This window comes from Lissotriton helveticus, chromosome 9, assembly GCF_964261635.1.
Source record: "Lissotriton helveticus chromosome 9, aLisHel1.1, whole genome shotgun sequence".
Taxonomy (NCBI): domain Eukaryota; kingdom Metazoa; phylum Chordata; class Amphibia; order Caudata; family Salamandridae; genus Lissotriton; species Lissotriton helveticus.
Genome location: NC_136070.1, coordinates 134,378,590 through 134,400,586, shown reverse-complemented (window position 1 = coordinate 134,400,586; position 21,997 = coordinate 134,378,590). Strand labels below are relative to the sequence as shown.

The window sequence follows — 21,997 nt, the reverse complement described above, 5'->3', positions numbered from 1 at the left end:
AATGTCTTTCCAAGTTGTGGCTGCGTGTAGAACACCCCCAAAATTGGTGGGGTGTAGTGAAAGGGATCTCTTAATGGCAAAAACGAATTTCCCAATAGAGAATTGTTTTTTTTTACAAAATTACACTTACACAATCTACACACAGGAAAAGGTATTTCTCCTTGTGCAATTGTACACTGTGTACGCATGCGGCAATACGTGTCCCTGGTTGTATGTCAGAATTCACAGTAGTTTTCAAGGTTTGGTGAAACCTACAACTGTCACAGTTTTCCAGATGTTCTTTGGGAAGAAGTAGTAAGTTCCTAACACTCAGAAATTTGCAACTATGGGAGGCTGTGGGTGCAGACGTCGTTAAGAAGCAGGTCCATAAACCACCTATTAATAGTTGTTTAGTTTGCTATTGTGTATTTTCAGTGCTGAATAGCTACTCAGTGTTGCAAGTCTGATCGAAGTCCAGGGCCGTTAGCTATCAATAGTTCAGTATGTGGCACAGGGTGCCAGGGGTGTGAGGGCCTCTTTCATCCCAATCAGTATTTGCCTTTTCACTCCCAAACTAGGAGATGGGTGCCCAATTTCCTTGCTTTCATTAAAGCCCATTGTTGCCTTGCTACGCCACTGTTCAAGATCTGATATGTATGTTATTTTAAGGCAGGGATAAAGTTTATATCATTAGAATGAAACTAAAACAAGTTATTTATTTAATACCTTAATTTCTATGAGTGTGTATTGATTTTATTTTTGTTTGAAGGGTGAGCCTGTGTATCTCAGCATCTTCCCAGGGACCTGACCATATGTTTCATTCCATTGGCTAGTTTGGTACTCTCCTTTTGGAGAGTAGATTCTCTTCCATACTAATATGGATGTGTCCAGGGACAGTGCAGGACTGTCTCTTTGACCATTAAGGCTTTCCCTGTTTTCTCAACATCATTTTACAGATTCCTTCTATAGCTGCTTGCAGCGACCTGCACTGCATATTTGTGTTTTACCATGTCCTACCCCTTCATCCAATGGCATAAGCCTATTTTGCCTAATTCAGGTTTTTTTTCTCTGTGGTCGCAGACCCCTGGGGGGCCTCAATGCCTACGGAGGAGGTCAACGACAGTTTAGAAAATTAAATAGTATTAGCAGATTAATAAAGAACATATCGATAAAAAACATAATTGAAAATGGAAAGTTTTAAAACTCAGTAAATTTGAAGGAATTTTTAAATTGGAAGCTAGAAATTAACTTGGTACCCTTATCTTGAGCCGTGGGAGCAGCAAAAGGACTACAAAGGAATCTAATATGCACGATTGAACCAGCTGAATGTTCGGACAAAAAGAAATCATGCATTAGGAGATGGAGTGATATAGAAAAATCTAGATTACTGCTTAGTCTTTCAGAAATAAAACGACAATTTGCATGTTTGCATTAAATTTAAATGTTGTTTTTCACATATAAGTTTGTGAATTAAATATAATATTTCATAATTGGTGTATTTGTTCGATGTATGCTTGTTTCTGTATATTTGTGTATTGGTTTAAGGTTTACATCGTAAGAAGTTGTTGGGCTGGTGTCTCTGGCTTCCAGGATTGATTCAGTGGGAGTAAACAGATATCAAAAGGTTAAGAACCACTGAACTAATCCATTTCACCTCTTCTGAACCATGCGCCCATGTAGAAGACATATTTCAGTTGTTCTCCCTTAATGAACCCTAGTAGTCCAGGACAGATCAACCTGTAAGCTATGTGTGACACTTCCATTCCAACTCTCTTTAATCCACTCAAAGATTTAAGAATTATTCCTAAACCTCGACAAAAGGGCCACACGATTCTGGCCCAGTCATTAGAGTTTGTTTCTACTTTGTGAGTGATTAAGATAGTTCTTCTTTAAATCCCTATCTTTCTTTGGCCTCCCTCAAGTTAGTAACAGTCAACCTGTTTCCTAGCTTCTTTAATAAAGATGTCTTCCTTCCGTGGAGTTTCATGGCTCATCAAAGTGTATGTCCTGCGTTTCAAACAGAGCTTAATCCTGGAGGTAGACTTTTTCAAAGTGCTTTCAATGCCAGCGGATAACTTAGTCGAGTTTCAGTGGTATACATATCCATCTGGTTCCATTATTATCAACTTAGCTACCAGACAACAACTACTTCCCAAAAACATGCTTTTGCTTTAAGTTTTGGTTGGACACTCACCTGCATACCAGCTTGGCCTTTCAGTTTCAGGATGATTAACAGGTTAGCATCAACAACTTAGTAGAATTAATCACAGGAAATCTGTTTCTCACTTGGCTGATACACAAGAGTTCCATGTATGCAGATGTTGTGCTGATTGTCCTATGCACATGATCCACTTGAGTTTTATCGTCAATCAACCCAAGTACCAGAGTGCCTCTGCACTTCTGAATGCTTAACAGGGCATGCACTAAGACTAAGACTGAGATCATTTACTTTCCCCCATTTCCCCCATTTACTGCTCAGAGAATCATTGCATTGCTGTTCTCCAGTTTTCCTCCCCATTTGATAGGAATATCTAGGCCCAGCTCACCAGTGAGAAGAAAGCCTCATCTGACATCACCTCAACCTCAAGTACTTTCCGAGACCACCACCTCAACATCGTTAGACGATGTCCTCCTTTAACCTTCTACTTGGCCAACACTCACATTTACAGGTGTATCATTTAAGAGTTAAATATGTTTAAAAGATAAAGACCAGGGCCACTGTAATTCTGCAGCAAGGGAGGGCCAAATTATGCAGCAGGTTTGAGTAAATTATGCATCAAGAAAAGTCAAATTATGCGGTGTAACGCAGCACATTTTGTGATAGTATTACTTCATATGTTCAAAAATATTACAATTGTTAACACTGTCTGGACATTGGTTGCACCTCATTAGTAAAGGTGTAATTCCCAAATATAGTAATAAGCAATAGAGCGGTGATCAGTCAACCTTTGCAAAGGGCCTTCCACTACCAAGCAATACATGTTGCTGTGTTTTTAGTAACTTTTTAACCTTTTGAGTTAGAAACAATTTTTTTGATGAAAAACAAAATTATGCAGCAGATGATGAATTATTTGGCAAATGCAGCCAATCTACAATAATGTGAAAAACTCCACAGCCGCACATTCATGTAAATCAAGTGGGCCTGGGTAAAGACCTTGGCATTCAAAACTGTGAATTGCATACTTGATGGCTGCATTATGAAATGCAGTGTCAATGCACCAATTATATGACTCTAGGATTTACAAATATGTTGTTTTAATTGGCTTTGAGAAATCAGTTATGCTTCTTGATTGATGTCAGTATGGAGGTGCACCCTAAATATTGACCATAAAATATCAATGCGACTCAATATCGCAGACAAAATATCAGTCTAGATTTTCTATATCTAACTCCAAATATATGTACCTACGTGGTACATACAACTTCAGGGTAAGTAGCTGTGGAGTTAGGAACAGTAAATCTAAATTTCCCTATATGCACTTTCCTATTAATATTTTGTCCCTCAATATTCTGTCCGCAATATTCTTCTACAGCGAGATTCTGGGTGTCGATAGTCAGTAATACAATCGTCCGTATTCAATTAGATTCCCTTTGGTTCAATGTTTTATCTTAATGTATGTCCTTTGAGCTACATTGATTTCATAGCAGTTGAATAATAAACCACTTTACGTGACCTTATCTTGTTGTTTTTACAGACCTCTCTGGGTAGAGTTCCCCAAGGAAATAGAGACCTTTCATGTTGATGATGAGTTCATGCTGGGTAAGCAACAGTTTGTGAAATCCCCAACCCTAAGATTCATGATTAGAACATGACAGTTGATGTACATTGTCTGATATGTCTTAGAAAAGTCCTTCAACTCAGAAAATGTTAAATTGGATTATGTAGGAATGGATATCTGGTGTGAGTAATACCCCTGTAGTGTATTTCAAGTCTGAACACACTTCATAAGTTACATAGTGCAAAAAACACAACAAGCTGTCAAAAAATATATAGCCTAATAGGAAATCCGTGGCTGCTGGTGAGCTCAACCTGGCACATTTGATATTTTTTCTGCTTAGTGTAGGAAGCTAGCTCTTTATCTAGTGGACCAAAACAAGGTATTCTGTGTAAAGAGTTCAGGCAACCCTTATTGGTTTACAGAGGCAAAAATGATAACACTAAGGGCCATATGTATCATCAAACTATTTTGCATTTCCTAAATAGCAAATTTTAAGGAATCGCTATTTAGGAAATGCAAAACGGTATGTATGTACAAAATCCCTTTTCAATAGCGAATCCTTAGCATTCCTAAATTGCGATTAGCAAATTGCTAATTGCAAATTACCCATTCATTTCCATGGGCCAGGAGGCCCATAGGAATGAAAGTGCAATTTGCGATTAGCAATTTGCTAATCGCAAATTAGGAATTTTTCCAAGGGTGCAGGGGTGTCTCAAGAACACCCTGCTGCACCCCTGAAAAAGACATTTGGGGGCATATGGCGCACATACATGCCCTAAGGGCATGTATGGGCGTCATATGGCACCTTTTGTTTTTTGGAAAAAAGCTTTTTGAAAAGAATTCGCAAATTACCACCAACTAGAAGTTGGTGGTAATTTGCGAATCCTTAATGGCATTATTTGCATATTTTTTGTTTGATATATTGCATTTAAGGAATCGCAAAGTTTGCGATTCCTAAAGTGCAATCGCAAAATAAGGAATAGCACATTTTGCTATTCCTTATTTTGCATCAAACATGTTTGATACATACCATTTGTCTAATTAGCATTCGCAAAGGCCGAAATTCGCAGAATTTCGGCCTTTGCGAATGCTAATTAGCTTGATACATATGGCCCTAAATCCTCTCTTTTGTGTAGTGTAGGCGAGCAGTTTAGACCTATTAGAGGGTAGTGCTAAGCATTTGTTGTACTCACAGAAGCAATAATCGACACACACACTTAAAAATAAATCCAAGACCAATTTAGAAAAAGAACTCGTATTTTTATATACATTTTGATATCAAGAACTTTGCTATCAAGTAAGTAATTTTTTTATATGAACTTTAACAGGTAAGTAAATATTTCACTTAAATGCGTGTTTACACAGCAGTGCTTCCCTATGGGAGTAAAGGCATTTGTTGCATACAGTTATTTCGATTGGTTTCTGGGGGTTTCCTTTGGGACTGAGGACCATAGGGGGACAAGGTGCAAAGTACCACCAGCAGTTACTTGTTTCCTGCCCCGGGATTACGGGTTTAGAGGTGCTGGTCAGGTTGGTAGCTGTGCTCTCTATGCCAAAAGTGACCCTATTTTAAAGAAGCATTTTTGTGAGGAAGTCAGGGGGGTATGACTGGGTGAATGAATGAATGAATCAATGAGAAGGTTTATATAGATAAATGCTATGAAATGAATTGCCTCTATTCACTCTCTAGACCTAGTCCAACTGGTAGAATGTGAGATTTTGTATGAAGATCCTGTGAGTCAGGGCTAAGCTTACATGTGCTGCTACTGTACTACATAGCATAGTGCCTTAGACTGGTACATTTTAGCATTCTTCGTGGTGCGTGTCTTTTCCTTATTTCGCTAGATTGGAGGCTGCAGGACTCTACTATATTAAAAACAGCTTAATCTGTAGAGAGTTATTTTCATAATATATATTTAGATTTACTTTTGGGTTTGAGGCACAAAAATTACTGGCAGCAGTCTCCTTAACCTAAGGTTCTTCAATCTTTTGTGTAATTAGAGCTACTTATGTTCAATGAAAATCATCACAAGATACTATTATTACTAGTGACCACATCAGACAAGATTACATTAGTGCCCCCATATGCAAGATTACTGCAGTGATCACCTCAGTGCATAAAGCTGGCTTGCAGGCAGCAATGTAAAAAAGGCATTATCAGTTTGGAATGCCTCTATGTAGGTAGAGCTACCATATGCCACCCACAGCTGCAGTGCCCCGTCACTAAAGTAATAATATTACTAATGTTTTCCCACATGGTTTATCACTCAAAAATCTGTTTTACATATATTTTTGAAAATGTAACCATTTTTCTTCAAACATCAGCTTATGAGTTCTGCAAATACACTAATTCTCGTCTTGAATATACACTTTTGGCATACATATATTAATTTAACGAAGCGAAAGGTTTCTGATTTAGTAGACTGGGCTGCATACAGGAGAGTTAATAGTAGCTCATGAGCTATTCGTTGGAGAAGCCTGCTTTAAACCCTTCCTTTGCTGAAAGAGTAGCATTCAAACTCCAACTTTAATCTGTAGAAAGAAACAAAAGCTCTGCTGTGTTATTCGAGCTAGTGACCGGTCTCGCATGTTAGAGTAATGCAAACAGCTGAGGTCTGTAAACTCTCTCGGGAGTATTCTCTTGAGCTACACTAGATGGCAGCACTGGCTTAGTGAAAAACGTCTTTGGCGCCCACTAATAATTCTCCAGCTGCTAGTAATACCTTTTTGTCCAGTGCTACGTTGCTATGTAGCTAAATTCGTGCTCTATAAATCCACACACACCGGCTTGATTCTCTCACAAAAAAGCATTTAATTGTCAGATCTTTTGGATTGTTTATTTGACTGATTTGTAAAGTGCTGACTTGTGACATGTCACCTCTTCGCAGCGCTAGAGCTTTCTTAGGCAGGTGGATTTCTCATGCGATGTCAGCTGGAGGATTGCAGAGAAAAGCTCCAGAGGATCTGAATAGAACTTGCAGTGTCTGCTGACAGATATCTGAAGGGGCCGCATGGTCTAGTTAAGGGAGATGTGGTCCCTCTACGACTAATAGGTGGGCTAGACCTCTTTTTCAGGTTTATCTTGCAGGACATCAGGGTCGGCTGATGTCTTGGGTCTGTACTACTTGAGTTCCGTACTCCCCACACCTAGAGTTCTACGTTCTCCAAGAGATTTTTTTGTGAAGCTCTGTTGAACAAACTATTTTGCATTGCTTTAAAGGACAAAGTAGGGTTTTGAAGGACCTTCAGGCCTGATTCCTCCAGAGATGTGAAGACCATGCTTAGGAGTTTGAATTTGAACCTTGGTACCACCCTGAGCCATGTTTTGAAGCTGGTTTGATGTGCTCCGACTCATTTAGGATGGGGCAGATTCTGGCTACTTTGTTTTGTGTCCTCTGCAGTTTTTGTAGATCCTTTTTGTGCGCTCCTTTGTGGACTGGCCTGCAATAGGTGAGGTGAGCTAGAATCCGTGCCCTGGTACGTTCGATGCAGTGTCTTCACTGGAGTAGAGGGTCAACCCTTCTGATCACCTTGATGCGTTGGCTCCACCTTTTGACAACTGTTGTGATCTGGTGTCTGGAAGGAAGCTCATGCTCAAACCAGATCCGAGGTTCCTCACTGATTGATTAGGAGTTGGGGGTGGTCACCAAGTTCCCCAAGAATCTGAGACCCTACTTGTTTTGGACTCACTTCAAGGTTTAAACTGACCACAGGCCTCTCAGATGACTGATGCAGATGAGAGGAGAAAACCCCAAATTGTTAAGGTTTCCCTACTGGGTATTGCCTTTGCAGACTGATCATAGCAATGCAGATGGACTTTCCAGGTTTTTCCACTTAGACAATGAGAACTGCCAGGGGATAGGTTAGTTGCTCATCTTCTTTCCTATGGAGTGGGGTCTTGTAGGAAAGTGCCCTTTTTATACGGTCACCACCGAGACCACTTTTTGCCCAGTGCGGATGGTTATGACTCTGAAAGTGCAATGGACTCTGCCTCCCAGGCCCCAGTGGGATCCTGCATGTTGTGATCCTGCTGGTTATCATGTTTTTGGTTTCTGAACCATGTAGGTGGTGACAGCAGTCCTTCATCCAGTATTAGGTATGTTTCAGGTGTGTTGTCATGTTCCTGCTCTAGTTAGAGGTTGCCTCTTTGGTGGTGGATTTGAATGTTCTCTTCACCCGTTTAAAATTGAATGTGGTATTGGGAGATGATCCGAGTTAGGGGGTCTCGTGTAAATGTTAAACAGCGATGGGGATGGCGGGAAGAAAATGCTGATGATGGGTTTAGTGGTCGAGCGGGACTACACCACTGGTTAAAAGGTGTGCTTTGTAAAGCGCTTTTTAGCCCTGCTTTACTGCCCTTACTTGTCAGCACACCAACTAAACGTCCTTGGTGGAATTTTGACAGGTCTGATTCTCTCACGTCATACATAGCAGGTCTCCCAAACTTCATCAGCTGCCACTTGTTACAGCAAGGTTGTGTCCCACTCCCTCCAGTTTGTAAGTTTTAAGAGTTGCCAGTAACCATGCTGCCCCTTGACGAGCATTACAGCCCCTTGCTCAAAAGCCTGCCTTTGGCTTGTTTGAGTGGAAGGTAGACAGCTAGGCTGAGGGCCAGCGGCACCCTCACTTTGCACCCAAAATGCAATCCCGTATACACAAACATACACACACTGGAGAATCATACTGATGTGGACATGCACAGTACCAGAAATAGAGAGGAGCTCGCACAGCAATGTTAATCTGAAAAGGTAAAGAATTTTGAAGATTTGTGGTGTGCTGCTGAGGGAACACTGTCTGGCCAGGCAGTGGGACGTGATAAAGCAAATAAAGCTCCCCCGCCTAGGGGGAGAACACCTCCGAGCACAACCTAGGAGGACCAAAGGTCTTATTCCATAATCAAATGGTAATCATCCAATATTGATCCAGAATTAGTTATCCAACTTTAGGAGTTTATTCAAACAAGAAAATGTCTTAATTTCACGACATGTGAAAAGGGATGTTATTCCACATCCAGTTCAGAAATAATAGTTCATGTGTTATAACATGAACTATTATTTCTGAACTGGATGTGGAATAACATCCCTTTTCACATGTCGTGAAATTAAGACATTTTCTTGTTTGAATAAACTCCTAAAGTTGGATAACTAATTCTGGATCAATATTGGATGATTACCATTTGATTATGGAATAAGACCTTTGGTCCTCCTAGGTTGTGCTCGGAGGTGTTCTCCCCCTAGGCGGGGGAGCTTTATTTGCTTTATCACGTCCCACTGCCTGGCCAGACAGTGTTCCCTCAGCAGCACACCACAAATCTTCAAAATTCTTTACCTTTTCAGATTAACATTGCTGTGCGAGCTCCTCTCTATTTCTGATATTCTACTTTTCTGACCACGGACCTCAGCACGCAAATATGATGAATTTTGACGCGGTCTCTGGTATGACCGACCAAAAAGCCAGTACATTTGCTTATTCTATCGAGGATGCAGATAAGATATATGGGTTAATTCAAGATGACATCAGCACCCCTGGCAACACTCGAAGTGTGGAGAGTAACCTTCGACAATTACTCTACTTAATGAAGAAACAATGTAATCAAAAATTACACGCTAGTACCCTCATCCGGTACCATCGTGTCCAACGGATCCCCCGTGGCCTACGGGTCCCCTTGAAACCTTTACTATGTAAAAACAACGTGAAATTTGTTGAACGCTGGTACTCTATTTTAAACAAATGCTCGCTTGATCTTATTCTCCTAATTGTTGAGGAACTGTCAAAGACACTCGATGAACTATCTCAGGAAATCACTAGCGTAAAAAAGGAGCTGGATGATGCCGTGTCTGCAGAAGATCTCAAAAAGATGTTGGAGGATGTGAACATCCAACTTGATAAGCACGCTCGGGAGACACAGGAACGGAAATTAAGAAAATTCAAAAGAGACACAATCGATTATAAGCTCGGCGAGGTGTACACCTGGGCAGAGGTGTACGCCCGCCGACGACCTAACAAACCTTATAATCCATTCTCGGCCAACGAAACTTCTTCTTCTGAAGAAGAACCAAGACAACGATCGACTACAGTTCGTACTGATGTCGAATCACAGATGCCTGGGCCCTCAACTGAACCTGCGGTTCATTTTTTAGAGTCTGGACCAGACCAACAAAAGGATCCCGGAAAGGAAAAACCCGCCGAGGAAACAGAAAAAACTCCGCCGACAGCCAAAGGCAAAAAACCGAAAACGAGGAAGTAAATAAGATGGATAATTTGGTGATTAACATCTCCTCTACCACATTGTCTACAGAAGATATCAACACCTTACAAAAGGGGCTATCATTCGTTCCAACCACTAGGACCAACACACTGGAACTCGAAGTTAGTACCTTTAAATTGGTACGTAATATTCGATTGAAACACTACTTTAAGAACATTAGCCCTATTACCGTTCAAGAAGAAGACATGCTTCGAGGACTACGACCTCACAGTAATTTCATGGCACCCCAAAGCCATAAAATTATTGATGCTTTTGAGAACTTGGTGAAACAAGATATTTCGAAATTACCTTTTACACAATCGGAGAGACATGGAAACCTCACCCGAAAAGAGAGAAACATCTTAAAAAAATTAGCGGACAATTCTAACATCATGTGCCAAAAAGCTGATAAAGGCGGTGCCCTGGTCATCATGGACACCTCCTTTTATGAACAACAGGTCCAAGCACATATCAGTGACTCTAATACTTATGACATCTTACCTGGCGACCCGACCAGGGAATACACTGACAATCTCATCAAGATCATCACCAAGGCATTTGAAAATGGTACTATTACTGACAGAACAAGAAGATATTTGACACCTATGAACCCGAGAGCTCCCTCTTTGTACATGTTACCTAAAATGCACAAGCATCCGACCAACCCGCCACTTCGTCCCATTGTGTCGACAATTGGTAGTATCCATCAAAATATATTGGGAAGTTTTTGGATAAATATCTGCAACCTATCGTGCTTACTACAGTATCACACGTTAAGGACACCATTGACTTTCTACTTAAAATTGATCCCATCATGAATGAATTGAGAAACACCCCATTGATCATGTGCACAGTTGATGTGTGTTCTTTGTACACCTCCATCCCCCATGATGGAGGCATTGAAGCTATTGAGCAGGTTTTGATTCAATCGGATCTTGATCAAGATTTGAAAGTTTTTTTGATGGAACTCACTATGTTTACCTTATACCACAGCTATTTCACGATCTTTGACAAATGGTTCTTACAACTAAATGGCACAGCCATGGGAAATTCGGCAGCTCCTTGCTACGCTAACATCTTTATGCGGATTTTTGAAACACAACACATCTTAAGTCACCGAAGTTGGCAGGAACACGGCAGGTTATACCTGCGTTATATAGATGACATTTTCTTACTGTGGGAAGGCACCACAGAAACACTCTTGACCTTTTTGACTACCTGGAATACCTTTAACCAGCGGATTCAATTCACATGGGATTATAGTGAACAATGCATCCATTATTTGGACGTCAAAATCATGAGAGATTTAGGAGAATGGTCTACCACCGTTTTCCGGAAGCCCACGGACAGGAATTCTACCTTACATTATCAAAGCTTCCACCGCGTTGGATTGAAGAACAACTTACCATATGCACAAATTCTCAGGATCAAAAGAATCGTGTCAAAAAATGATGAATGCAAAAAACAGATTCAGATTGTTCTGGAAAGACTTAAAGCACGTGGATATCCCACTCCTATTCTTGATCTGGCAGCCGAAAGGAGCGAGAAATGCACGAGATTATCTCTCCTGCAACCCAAGGTCAAAACTCCCACTGACCGAGGAGGAGCTTGGCGGGCATCCGAGATGGCCGCTTGAGCACAGCGCTCTCCGGACCCTCGCCGCTCCCGACATTTTATCCTGGCTGAATCCTGATTTCTTGCAAGAATTTGTGTAGGGGACGCTTGGCTGATTACCCTTGCACTTTTCGGGAATCGATTTGGATCTCGTATTCCTGAGTTATGGTGCTCTGAACTTTTGGGCTCCGCCCTTGAGGTGCGCCCGGGACGGGGTGCGGTACTGTAGCCGTCCTGCAATTGAACAACAACGGCAGGAGATCTGGCCTTGTGGGTCCCCCCTTCCTAGGTTTCGGTTTCGATTCTGTTCCGACTTGGGCCACGGCTGTGGATGTCGTGTTGCGACTGAGACTTGGAGGCGGATCGGCTGTTGGGCTTTCATGTGACCTATTTGCTGGTTTGGCGACCTCCACCCGAGTTGTGCCCCCTTTTTATGTACTTTTGATCCTGTACTTTGGGTGTCGGGCCCGTCGAATCTGGTGGCTCGTCCTGTGACGCATCTTCAAAATGGCGGGCAGAGGGGACAGAGAGACGCGCAAGACGAAAACACCTCTGCGCGGAGCTCCAGTTCAATCGAATGTCATGGACCGTTATACCCATTCTAAGGGGTCCCCCGGAGCTGCCCTGCCTGGTTCTAGTATTGCGTCCGAACGAATTTTGGAAGAATCGGCGGAGCCCTCCTTACAGGATATCATGGGCGCCATCTCGGGTGTGAGAGAATCCATCGGCCTACAGTACGAGGCCTTGGCCCACAAACTTGACACCGTGGCTATTGAGGTGAATCTGATTCGTGCTGATCTCGGCAAGACGAATGAGAGGGTACAGTCACTGGATATTAAATCCTCTAGCCTTACGAATGACGTCTCGGAGCTCCAAACTGAGATTGGAAATCTCCGTCGGGGGAATGACTTCATGACCCGTCGCCTGGAGGACTTTGAAAATAGGGCGCGTCGCTGCAATGTTCGCCTGGTTGGTGTACCGGAAAACCCTGAACCCCACTCGGTGGATCTCCTGGTTGAGGATCTGGTCTTGAACCATTTGGCCCCTTCTGGTCTCACAAAATTTTTCACGGTGGAACGTGCACATCGTGTTCCAGGGGGCAAAGTCAAGCCGGGAGCCCCGCCGAGACCCATTGTAGCGAAGCTTTTTCACTATAGAGACCGGGACGCTATCCTGCAGGCCTCGCGGGTGAAGGGCCCGGTGGCCTTTGAGAACGCTACGGTGAACTTTTACCCGGACTTTTCCCAACAGGTTCAGAGACAACGTATGGAGTTTCGTGGTGCCAAGAAACGTCTCCGGGATCGGGCCTACGTTACGCCATGCTCTTTCCCACTAGACTCCGGGTTGAATACAATGAACGTACCCTTTTCTTTGATCGGCCAGATGCTGTTAATGACTGGCTGGACTCATTGCCTGACCGTCCTCCTGAGACAGACTCCGCCGCTCACCCTGGGGGTGCCGAAGGTGGTGTGGAGATCTAACTGTTCGGCTCTTATGTCTTATTTTGAATACATTCTCAGGGGTGTTGGCCGGCGTCCCTCTACATTGCGATCATTCTGTCTTTTCGTTTGTTTTTTTTTTTGTTCTTGCTGAGGTCGGGGGGTGGATGGAACGGAGACCTTTCCTCCTCTGGGGTCTTTGTGTAGAATAGGGGTTCTTGGGCGACAGGCACACTGCAGGTTGGGGTGGCTCTTTAGCTTTTTGCAGGGGTGCAGGGTGGGGGGTGTTTCTCTTCAGTTTGGGGGAGGGGGGTTGGGAAGTTTTTTCTTTTCTGTGTGTTGTTTTCAAGGCGATTTGCTCCTGTGTTTGCTGCTGTTTCTGATGTCTAGCTCATGGACGAGGGGTCTTGGCTCGGGTGGTTGGGATGGGGGGTAGAGGGTTGAAATTTCTTTCCTGGAACGTTAATGGCCTGGGTGATCGTATTAAGCGCAGTGTGGTCTTAAAATGTATTCGACGTTTGTCACCGGACATTGTTTTCATGCAAGAAACCCATTTGATTGGTAATGTTTGTTATGCGATGAATAGATGGGGCTACCGCCTTGTGGCGCACTCAGGGTTTACCTCCGGATCTAGGGGTGTGGGTATTCTTGTTCGAACCTCCCTCCCCTTGGCTATTGATGAGGTGATTCATGATGACCGTGGGAGATATACTGTCCTGGTGGGTAGATATGAAGGCCGCACCCTATCTCTCTTCAATGTTTATGTTCCCCCGGGTTTGCAGGCCTCTACTTTTACTGACTTGGGCCGTGTTCTGTTGGATCTCCCTGATAGCACTCTCTTTCTTGCCGGTGATTTTAATTCGGTGCTTTCCGGCCTTCACGATCGCCATCCCCCTAGAGATACCCCGCAGGCTCAGCAGTGGTTGGGTGGGTTTTTGGATACCTTTGGCCTTGTGGACTGCTGGCGACTGTTGCATCCTACTCAACTCCAATACACCTTCCATTCTGGGGCCCATGGCAGTCTGTCCCGGCTGGATTATTTCCTGATGCCCGCAGCCCAATCATCGGCGGTTCGTGAGATTTTACACTTGCCGAGGGGTATTTCTGATCACTCGCCGCTCTGGCTTCGTTTTGAGGTTGGGGTGGAGGCGGCGGGCCGAGTGGCTCACATTAACCCTTGGTATCTTTCCTCCCCTGAGACTCGTACCCTCTTGCTCAAGTCCATGGATTCATATTTCCTGGAGAATGAGGGGTCGGTCTCTTCGGCTGTGTCCCTGTGGGAGGCTTTTAAAACCGTGATTCGTGGACAGGCCCTCTCCTTGATTGTTGAAGCTAAGAGGGCAGGGAGGAAGGAGGTGGTGGAACTTGAGGGGGAGATCTCTGCTTTGGAGGACGAGTTGGAATCTGGTGTCACGCCTGACAAACTCCATGCCCTGGGTCTCAAACAGTTTGCGTATAAATCTCTGGTCACTGACGCTGCAAAGGTGATGTTTCGTGAGCAGCAGGGCAGATTGTATGATGTGGGTGACAAAGCGGGAAAACTCCTAGCGTGGTTGGACAAGAAAGAAAGGGTTAATCGTGTGGTGCCCGTGATTAAGTCTGCGAGTGGTGAGAAAGTGATAGATCCGACCGCCATTGTCGATCGTTTTGCGGAATATTTCCGTGTGGTATATGCTCCCGTGTCTGTGAGGGATGTTGACGACTCCCGCCTTCTTCTGCGTGATATCGCTTTGCCCTGTGTCACCGACTTGGACCGTATTGCTTTGGACTCCCCCTTTACGAATGATGAGATAGCCAATGCAGTTCGATCGCTCCGTTCGGGCAAAGCACTGGGCCCGAACGGTTTGCCTATTGAGTTGTACAAATTATGCCCCGATAAGGTGGCGCCGTATCTCCGCGCCATGTTTCTAGAATCTCGTGAGCGGAACAAGCTTCCCTATGATCAGCGTCTGGCGACAATCGTCGTCATTCCCAAAGAGGGTAAACCACGTGACCTCTGTTCCTCGTATAGGCCCATATCCCTATTAAACGTTGAACCTAAGGTGTTGGCTAAACTTTTGGCGACCCGTCTCCTTTCGGTTCTTGGAGAGTTGGTCCATCCGGATCAGTCTGGCTTTATCCCGCATCGCAACACTGCTCTGAATTTACGTCGCCTTCACGGCGCGCTGGCGAGGGCGGGGCTTTTGACTGAACCGGCCATTTTGGCGTCCCTAGATGCCTCCATGGCCTTTGATACTGTGGAGTGGCCCTATTTATGGGCGACACTTGAGAAATTCGGATTCGGGTGCGAGTTTGTTAGCTGGATTAGGCTGTTGTACGCGGAACCTCTGGCGCAAGTTGTAGTGAACGGTAGAGTGTCGGCCCCCTTTTCCTTGGGCAGGGGTACCCGTCAGGGCTGCCCCTTGTCCCCTCTCTTGTTCGCGCTCGCTCTTGAACCGTTGGCGGCCTGGCTCCGTTGGGAACCGTCCCTTAAAGGTATTCGTTGGGCCCCGGACTTTGAAGACCGCGTCTCGCTTTATGCGGACGACATCCTCTTGTATCTTACTTCCCCTCGCAAGTCTCTATCTGTTTTATTTGACGTTCTAGCGTCCTTTGGCGCTAACTCAGGCCTCGTCATCAACTGGTCTAAATCCTGTGTATACGTTTTGTCTGGTATCTTGCCTCCGTTGCCGAGTAGACTTCCTCTTCAGGTGGTCCGGGATGGCTTCAAATACTTGGGGGTGTTCGTTACCTTGGATCCGTCCCTTCGTTTTGATCGTAATCTCCTTCCCCCGTTGCTTAGGCTCCGTTTGGACGTTGCCCGCTGGCGCAAACTTCCCCTGTCTCCACTGGGTCGGGCGGCCCTGTTTAAGATGATGTCACTACCGCGGTTTCTCTACGCTCTCCAGAATTATTATGATCCTATCCCCAAGACCTATTTTCGGGAGATTGAGAGCCTTCAGAGGCAACTTATTTGGGATGGGCGACCGCGCATTGCTCTCGCTAAACTTTCCATCCCGTGGTACGATGGGGGCATGGCGCTCCCCGACATTAAGAGATACTACTGGGCTTCCCATCTGTCCGCTATTAATCACGCTATGTTCTCTCCGGGTCGTAATCCGGCGTTTGAGATGGATAAACTTCAGCTTCCGGGAGGTGACTTTAATAGAGTGCTCTATTCCCGCTCCGCTGGGCGCCATCTTGTGGGACCTACTTTGACTGCTTTGACTGTGTGGCGTGCTGCGAATGTGAGCCTGGGCTGGGAGGATCGCTTGACGTTGGCGACGCCGCTTTATGCTTCAGAACGTCTGGGCGGTCTTTGGTCTTCCAAGGGTTTCGACCGTTGGGACTTGATTGGGATCTCTAAAGTGGGGGATGTATATTCGAAGGGTTCGGTGCGCCCGTTTCAGGCCCTCCAGGCTGCCTACGGCCTGAGTAGTCGGGAATTCTTTCGTTATTTACAGATCAGGCACGCTTTGGTTTCGGTGTTTGCTCCTGGTGAGATTCCGCCTGACTCTTCCCCTCTTGAAGACCGTATCCTTGACGAACATCTTCCTGATAGCACTATCTCCCTGATTTATAAAAAGTTGATTAACAATCGGACTGACTTATTGGCCCGGCTTCGGGAACAGTGGATGGGAGATGGGTTGGAACTTGATGATGAGGATTGGCAATCGGCCCTCTCCTCTCCGAAGGAGGTGGCTATACCGGCTCGACTCCGTTTGGTCCAATTGAAGATCCTTCATCGGGTGTACGTGACGGGACCGCGACTGATGGTGATGGGCTTTTCCTCCGATGGACTGTGTAAGCGTGGATGTGGTTTGCGTGCCACTTTCCTGCATATTCTTTGGGAGTGCCCGATGGTGGCTGCTTATTGGGTGGCCGTGCTTGATCTGATGACTGTGGTGACGGGGATATCCTTGCGACCGGAACCTCGTCGCTGTCTTTTGAATGTTTGGGAGCCCACGGACTATTCGGTGGCACAGACTAGATGGGCCACCCTGGGCTATATGATCGCGAAGCGAGATATTGCGCAACTCTGGGGGGCCTCCAGGCCCCCTGCCCTCTCGCAATGGGAGGATAATATGGATTGGTCCATGTTCCGTGAGAAAACTGTTTATGTGGCCAGGGGTAGACCCAGGGCATGGGTGAAGGTGTGGGGTCAATGGAACGAATACCGTGGCGACATTTGTACTCCTCCCCTTGAGGACACTGTCGAGACTACTCTATCTCCCTAGGCTGGCGTTCCCGGAATCTTCATATAGGGACTGAGCTGGTGTCACCGGCTCTTCCCCCCTTCTTCTTCCTGGTCTCTGCCCCCCTCCCCCCCCCGCTCCATGCTCCTTAGTGCTTAGGATACTATTATTGCACCTCCGTTGCTGTCCCCCCCTTGCGTCCCTTGGGCTGACCTTCAGTGATACACTCTCGCCTTTTTGTATGTTTGTTCTTTCATTTATATAAAACCTGTTTTGGTCCTGTATATAATGTGGAGTATTGCATTGTTGATTGACGGTTACCTCTGCGGGCTTATGTGATATGTCTCTCCTCCTTTTTAGCGGCTGGCCCGTGTGGTTGTAGGCCCATCCTTGTACATTTCTGCTTGCTCAAATAAAGGTTTTTAAAACAAAAAAAAAAAAAACAAAAAAAAAAACTCCCACTGACCGGATGGTCGTGGTATCAAAATACTCTAAGTTTTCGCATCTTTTCCAGCAAATTATTCGCAAACACTGGAGCATCTTGTCCCTTGAACCTGATTTTAAGGGTTTATTTGATCAACCGCCCATGTTTGCATTTTCCAGAGGCAAGAACCTTAAGGAAATTCTCAGTCAACCTAGTGGGAATAAAAAGAATACTGTCTACACGGGCCTCAGACCCTGCTTCAATTGCAGCAACTGTAATAATTGTATCCTTGGTAATACCATCAACCACCCGATGAAAGGTAACCCTATTAAACTTAAGGTCAATGCCACCTGTAACAGTATGAACGTAATATATGTTCTCAAATGCCCCTGTGGCAAGTGTTATGTGGGCCATACTGAGAGGAAGATCCGCGTGAGGATCTTAGAACACAAGAGCAACATTCGGACACAGAACCTTAAATCTACTGTTGCCACGCATTTCCTGGAGAATAGACACACTGTTGCTCAACTTAAATTTCAGATATTGGAACAAGTTGAAATCACGTTCAACAATAAGAATACCTTGTTAAAACGAGAAAATTTCTGGATCCGTTTTCTCTCCACGATGGTCCCCCATGGGCTCAATGACCGAATGGAATTTCTTTGCTACCTATAATGTACTATGTTATTTTCGACTGTATATCCTTGTTCTGTGAATTTCCCACTTTATTACTTTCACTTTTTCATCTTGTTTCATGTTTTCTATGCTACCCTCTTCATTTTTCACTTATCCAAACTTTATTTCTGTTTGTTTACAGAATTACTAGCATTTTGACTGTCTTTAACATGGCGCTCGTTTATACGTGCATCTTTTGCACTTCCTGTGACTTAGTCCGTTTTTTGTTTTGATTATGATGGCTTTGCCTTTATAGTGGTTTGTTTCTGCTCCCGCGGTTGATCCCTGTTTGTGGAACACCGCGTTGACCACACAGTTAACGCACTTATGTAAGTACCCCTCTGGGGACTTTTCTACTTTCTTCACCGCTCCTTCACGCTATGATCTTACCGGGCTCCTGCTCACGCCGGTTAACTAATGTTTACCGCGTTTCTCTTTTATTTTAACACGCGCATGAATCTGTTTGCATGTCTCCTACTCTCGGCTCGTTCCGGGCTTCTTCCTGTTGGTTACATTCACAAACTCGGTGTATGACTTTTGGTGACCGGCGCTCTTACTATTTATGACTCTTGTTTCATTTCGGTTTAAACACTTTTTCAGCACCTGGGCTGACTACAATTGGTTCTCGTAATTTGGAATGCCCATTTTATTTTTATTTTTATGTATGATATGTTTACAGTAGGATGTTACATTATATTATAGCTTGGTGTCTGTTGTTTCTTTTGTAGAGTAATCCCCTGACGATGGGCTCTGCCCGAAATGCATTGGGATTGGATGTGTGTTATAACATGAACTATTATTTCTGAACTGGATGTGGAATAACATCCCTTTTCACATGTCGTGAAATTAAGACATTTTCTTGTTTGAATAAACTCCTAAAGTTGGATAACTAATTCTGGATCAATATTGGATGATTACCATTTGATTATGGAATAAGACCTTTGGTCCTCCTAGGTTGTGCTCGGAGGTGTTCTCCCCCTAGGCGGGGGAGCTTTATTTGACATGCACAGTACTTCAGGCATAAAACAGGCAGAACACATCCCATGAGCTATTACAGTGTAGTGGCCACATGGTGATTGGGCCATGTTGCCGGCTTCAGTTCTGTTAATCGCACTTTAAGTGAGCATGGGGTCTGGCTTTTTGGCAGTGCGTCTGAAAGGTAGCATTTACCATAGGTATAAAATTGTCTTTGTGAGTGACTGTGGCAGGTACATAAATAGAGACTCACATATGTTCTGAAATGGAGCTGGGTGGGTGGACGCGAGCCTGACCCTCTCCCTAGAGCCGCCACTGATTCAGAATGATGCCATCCAGGCAAACTCGCAGTAGATCCTGGCCTGCTGTGGAACACCGCTCTTCTTTGCTACCATGTGGCTTGTGCCGAACAATTTCTTTGGAGGCACTGCCCAAAAGGATGTGGTAAGTCCCATGAGATCACACCACTCAGGGACTATATGGACTTTAGAAGGCCCCTAGGACAGGAGGGCTGCAGTACATAGCTTCAGTCTGTCCACAGGCACACTTTCTCCCTGGTGCACTTGGCGCAAAGAACGCCAGTCAAGCAGTGAGAGGCATCGCCCAGGTTGGCTTAGTGAAATTAGCTTTTTAGACTCTACTGCAGGGAAGTAACATTTACTGTCCACTGCCCAGGTGTACAAAATGTCTAATGCATTGTGACGTAACGGGTATGCATACCGGTTTCCATGCTAGTGGATTCTGCCTCTGGAAGCTACCGGTTTACTCTTCTAGAAGTTCCCGTCATGAAATGCACCAACTTTTCAATTGCTGTGTTTGTATTTCACTGAGTGTTTTTCTTTTCCAGGACATGCTCTGCTGGTGCATCCAGTCACTGCGCCCGCGGTGTCTGCAGTTGGCGTTTTGCTTCCTGGCCCAGATGAGGTGAGTGGTGCCGAACCCTTTTCCGAGTGTGGCCACTGGAATCACAGGGCTTTTGAAAAATGTTGGTGTTGATGTACTAGCGAGTTTAGCAAAGGAGAGATCTCACTTCAGTTGGAAAGTGTAAAGCACGGCCCGTATCCAGGGGTGTATGTTCCATTGGTGCAGCGTGTGCAGTAGCACCGGGGCCCAAAGGCCTTATGGGCCAACTAAACTCTTATTATTGCTGTATTTTATAATTTGTTCTACAGCTGGGGGCCCTTGTACTTCCTTGCACAAGGGCCCATGTCACGCTGAGTACGCTACCCCCTGTGCCGTTGTCTAGCTTGGGGAAGCTGGGTAGGGAAACCACTCATGGAGGGAAACCACTCTCTACATGTCAGTGCCCTTGCTTTGGGATTTACTGAAGCAAACTCCCGCTTTATAAACTCAGTACTTGTGCAAAGCAGCGCTAATTATTTTTTTAACTATTTTGATGCTTCTTTTTTGGGGAATGCAGCAAATGCAAAAACAAGTTTGCAGCAGTGAGGTAACAGAGTAAATACATACTTGTGGATCTGTTGCTCAGCATCTGTAACCCATTTAGTGCTCGTGTATCATTTTGTATGTGCAATAGAGATCTTGAAAAATAAATACCAGACAAACAGTAACCCCTTTAATCCTTAGTACTTCCTGTTCCCTGTACACATTTTGATTTGAAATGTGTAAACATTAGAATTTTTAAGCCTTTTGTGTTTTGGGGAAACGCTAACAAACAAACTGGCTTTTATCCTCTCCTGGCTCCATCAGGAATGTCAGTATTGTTAGGTTAAAAGTGGCCACCACTTTGGAAATAAATGTAAAACATTGTTTCCTGGCCTCTTATATTTGCATTACTGACATCCCAGCCCCTGTGGCCCCGCTGGTTCTAGCATCACCTGGAGGTAACTATTAACTAACTTCCCATAAGTACCAGCATCATGAGTTACATGTCTGTCTCAGGCAGTTCCTTCAAAGTGGAATGTCCTTCGAATAAAATGCAGTGTTTCTTCTTAAGGTTTTAGGAATAACTGCAAATATACATTTGATGCTGTTTTTATCTTTATAGTTTTTGTCTTGCTTATCGCTTCGAAGGAACCCAATTTAAGAACAATATAAGACATGAAGTTACAGTTTCATGGGGCGACCTGTCTCTACACATAAGAGTCTCCTCCTCACTTTATTTCTGCAAGAAGTTGAAGACCCGGCTTTTCGAGTAGTCCCTCTGGGTCTTAGTTGTGCCTAAACTCACAACTGCTCAGCGAGAGGATACAGTCCCTGTGGATAGTGCGCTCTACAAATCTGCATAATATAACATAACATTATGGGGCTAATAAAAAAAATTATGTTATGTCGTAAGTGTCCATTTACTTCCAAAAATACCTCCATTTACGATTGCATGATTCCCAAAACGATTTCTAGGAGGCTTAAATAGTTTTACTACTTAAGGTTTCTCTACCATGAGTCCGGAGAAATCCGCGGTAGTACATTCCACACAAGAGGTGGAAAATGGGTGTAACAAGGTGTGAGTTACCCTTTAGGTTTGGGAAAAGCCACAAACTTATACATATGTGGGCAACCCTACAAATTTCCCAAATCTTTCCCACAGTGGAAATGGTCGGAAAATTAACTCCTCTTCCAGGATGGGAAAAAGAACCGATCAAGACAGCACGGGGAAAATGATTTCCTTGCAGAAATGAAAATAAGGGGGAAAAGTGTGCATTCGTACATCACTCCCCATTCCCCTCTATGTGTAAATCTGCACTATTTAGAAATACAGAGGGCTAATGGGAGTCCGGGAGAGATGCCAC

At 44.5% G+C, this 21,997-nt stretch overlaps 1 protein-coding gene across 4 annotated transcripts in view; it reads left to right on the top strand.

The window, feature by feature from the left end:
* GANC (glucosidase alpha, neutral C) overlaps positions 1-21,997 on the top strand; it is a 360,817-nt gene that overhangs the window by 192,841 nt on the left and 145,979 nt on the right. For all 4 annotated transcript variants that reach the window (XR_013600863.1, XM_078659630.1, XM_078659632.1 and 1 more), the window contains 2 exons: positions 3,675-3,739; positions 20,095-20,171. Coding sequence is in view for 3 of the 4 variants with exons in the window: in XM_078659630.1 (XP_078515756.1) it covers positions 3,675-3,739; positions 20,095-20,171 (142 nt within the window). In the remaining variant the exon portion in view is untranslated. The remainder of the gene's footprint in view (positions 1-3,674; positions 3,740-20,094; positions 20,172-21,997) is intronic.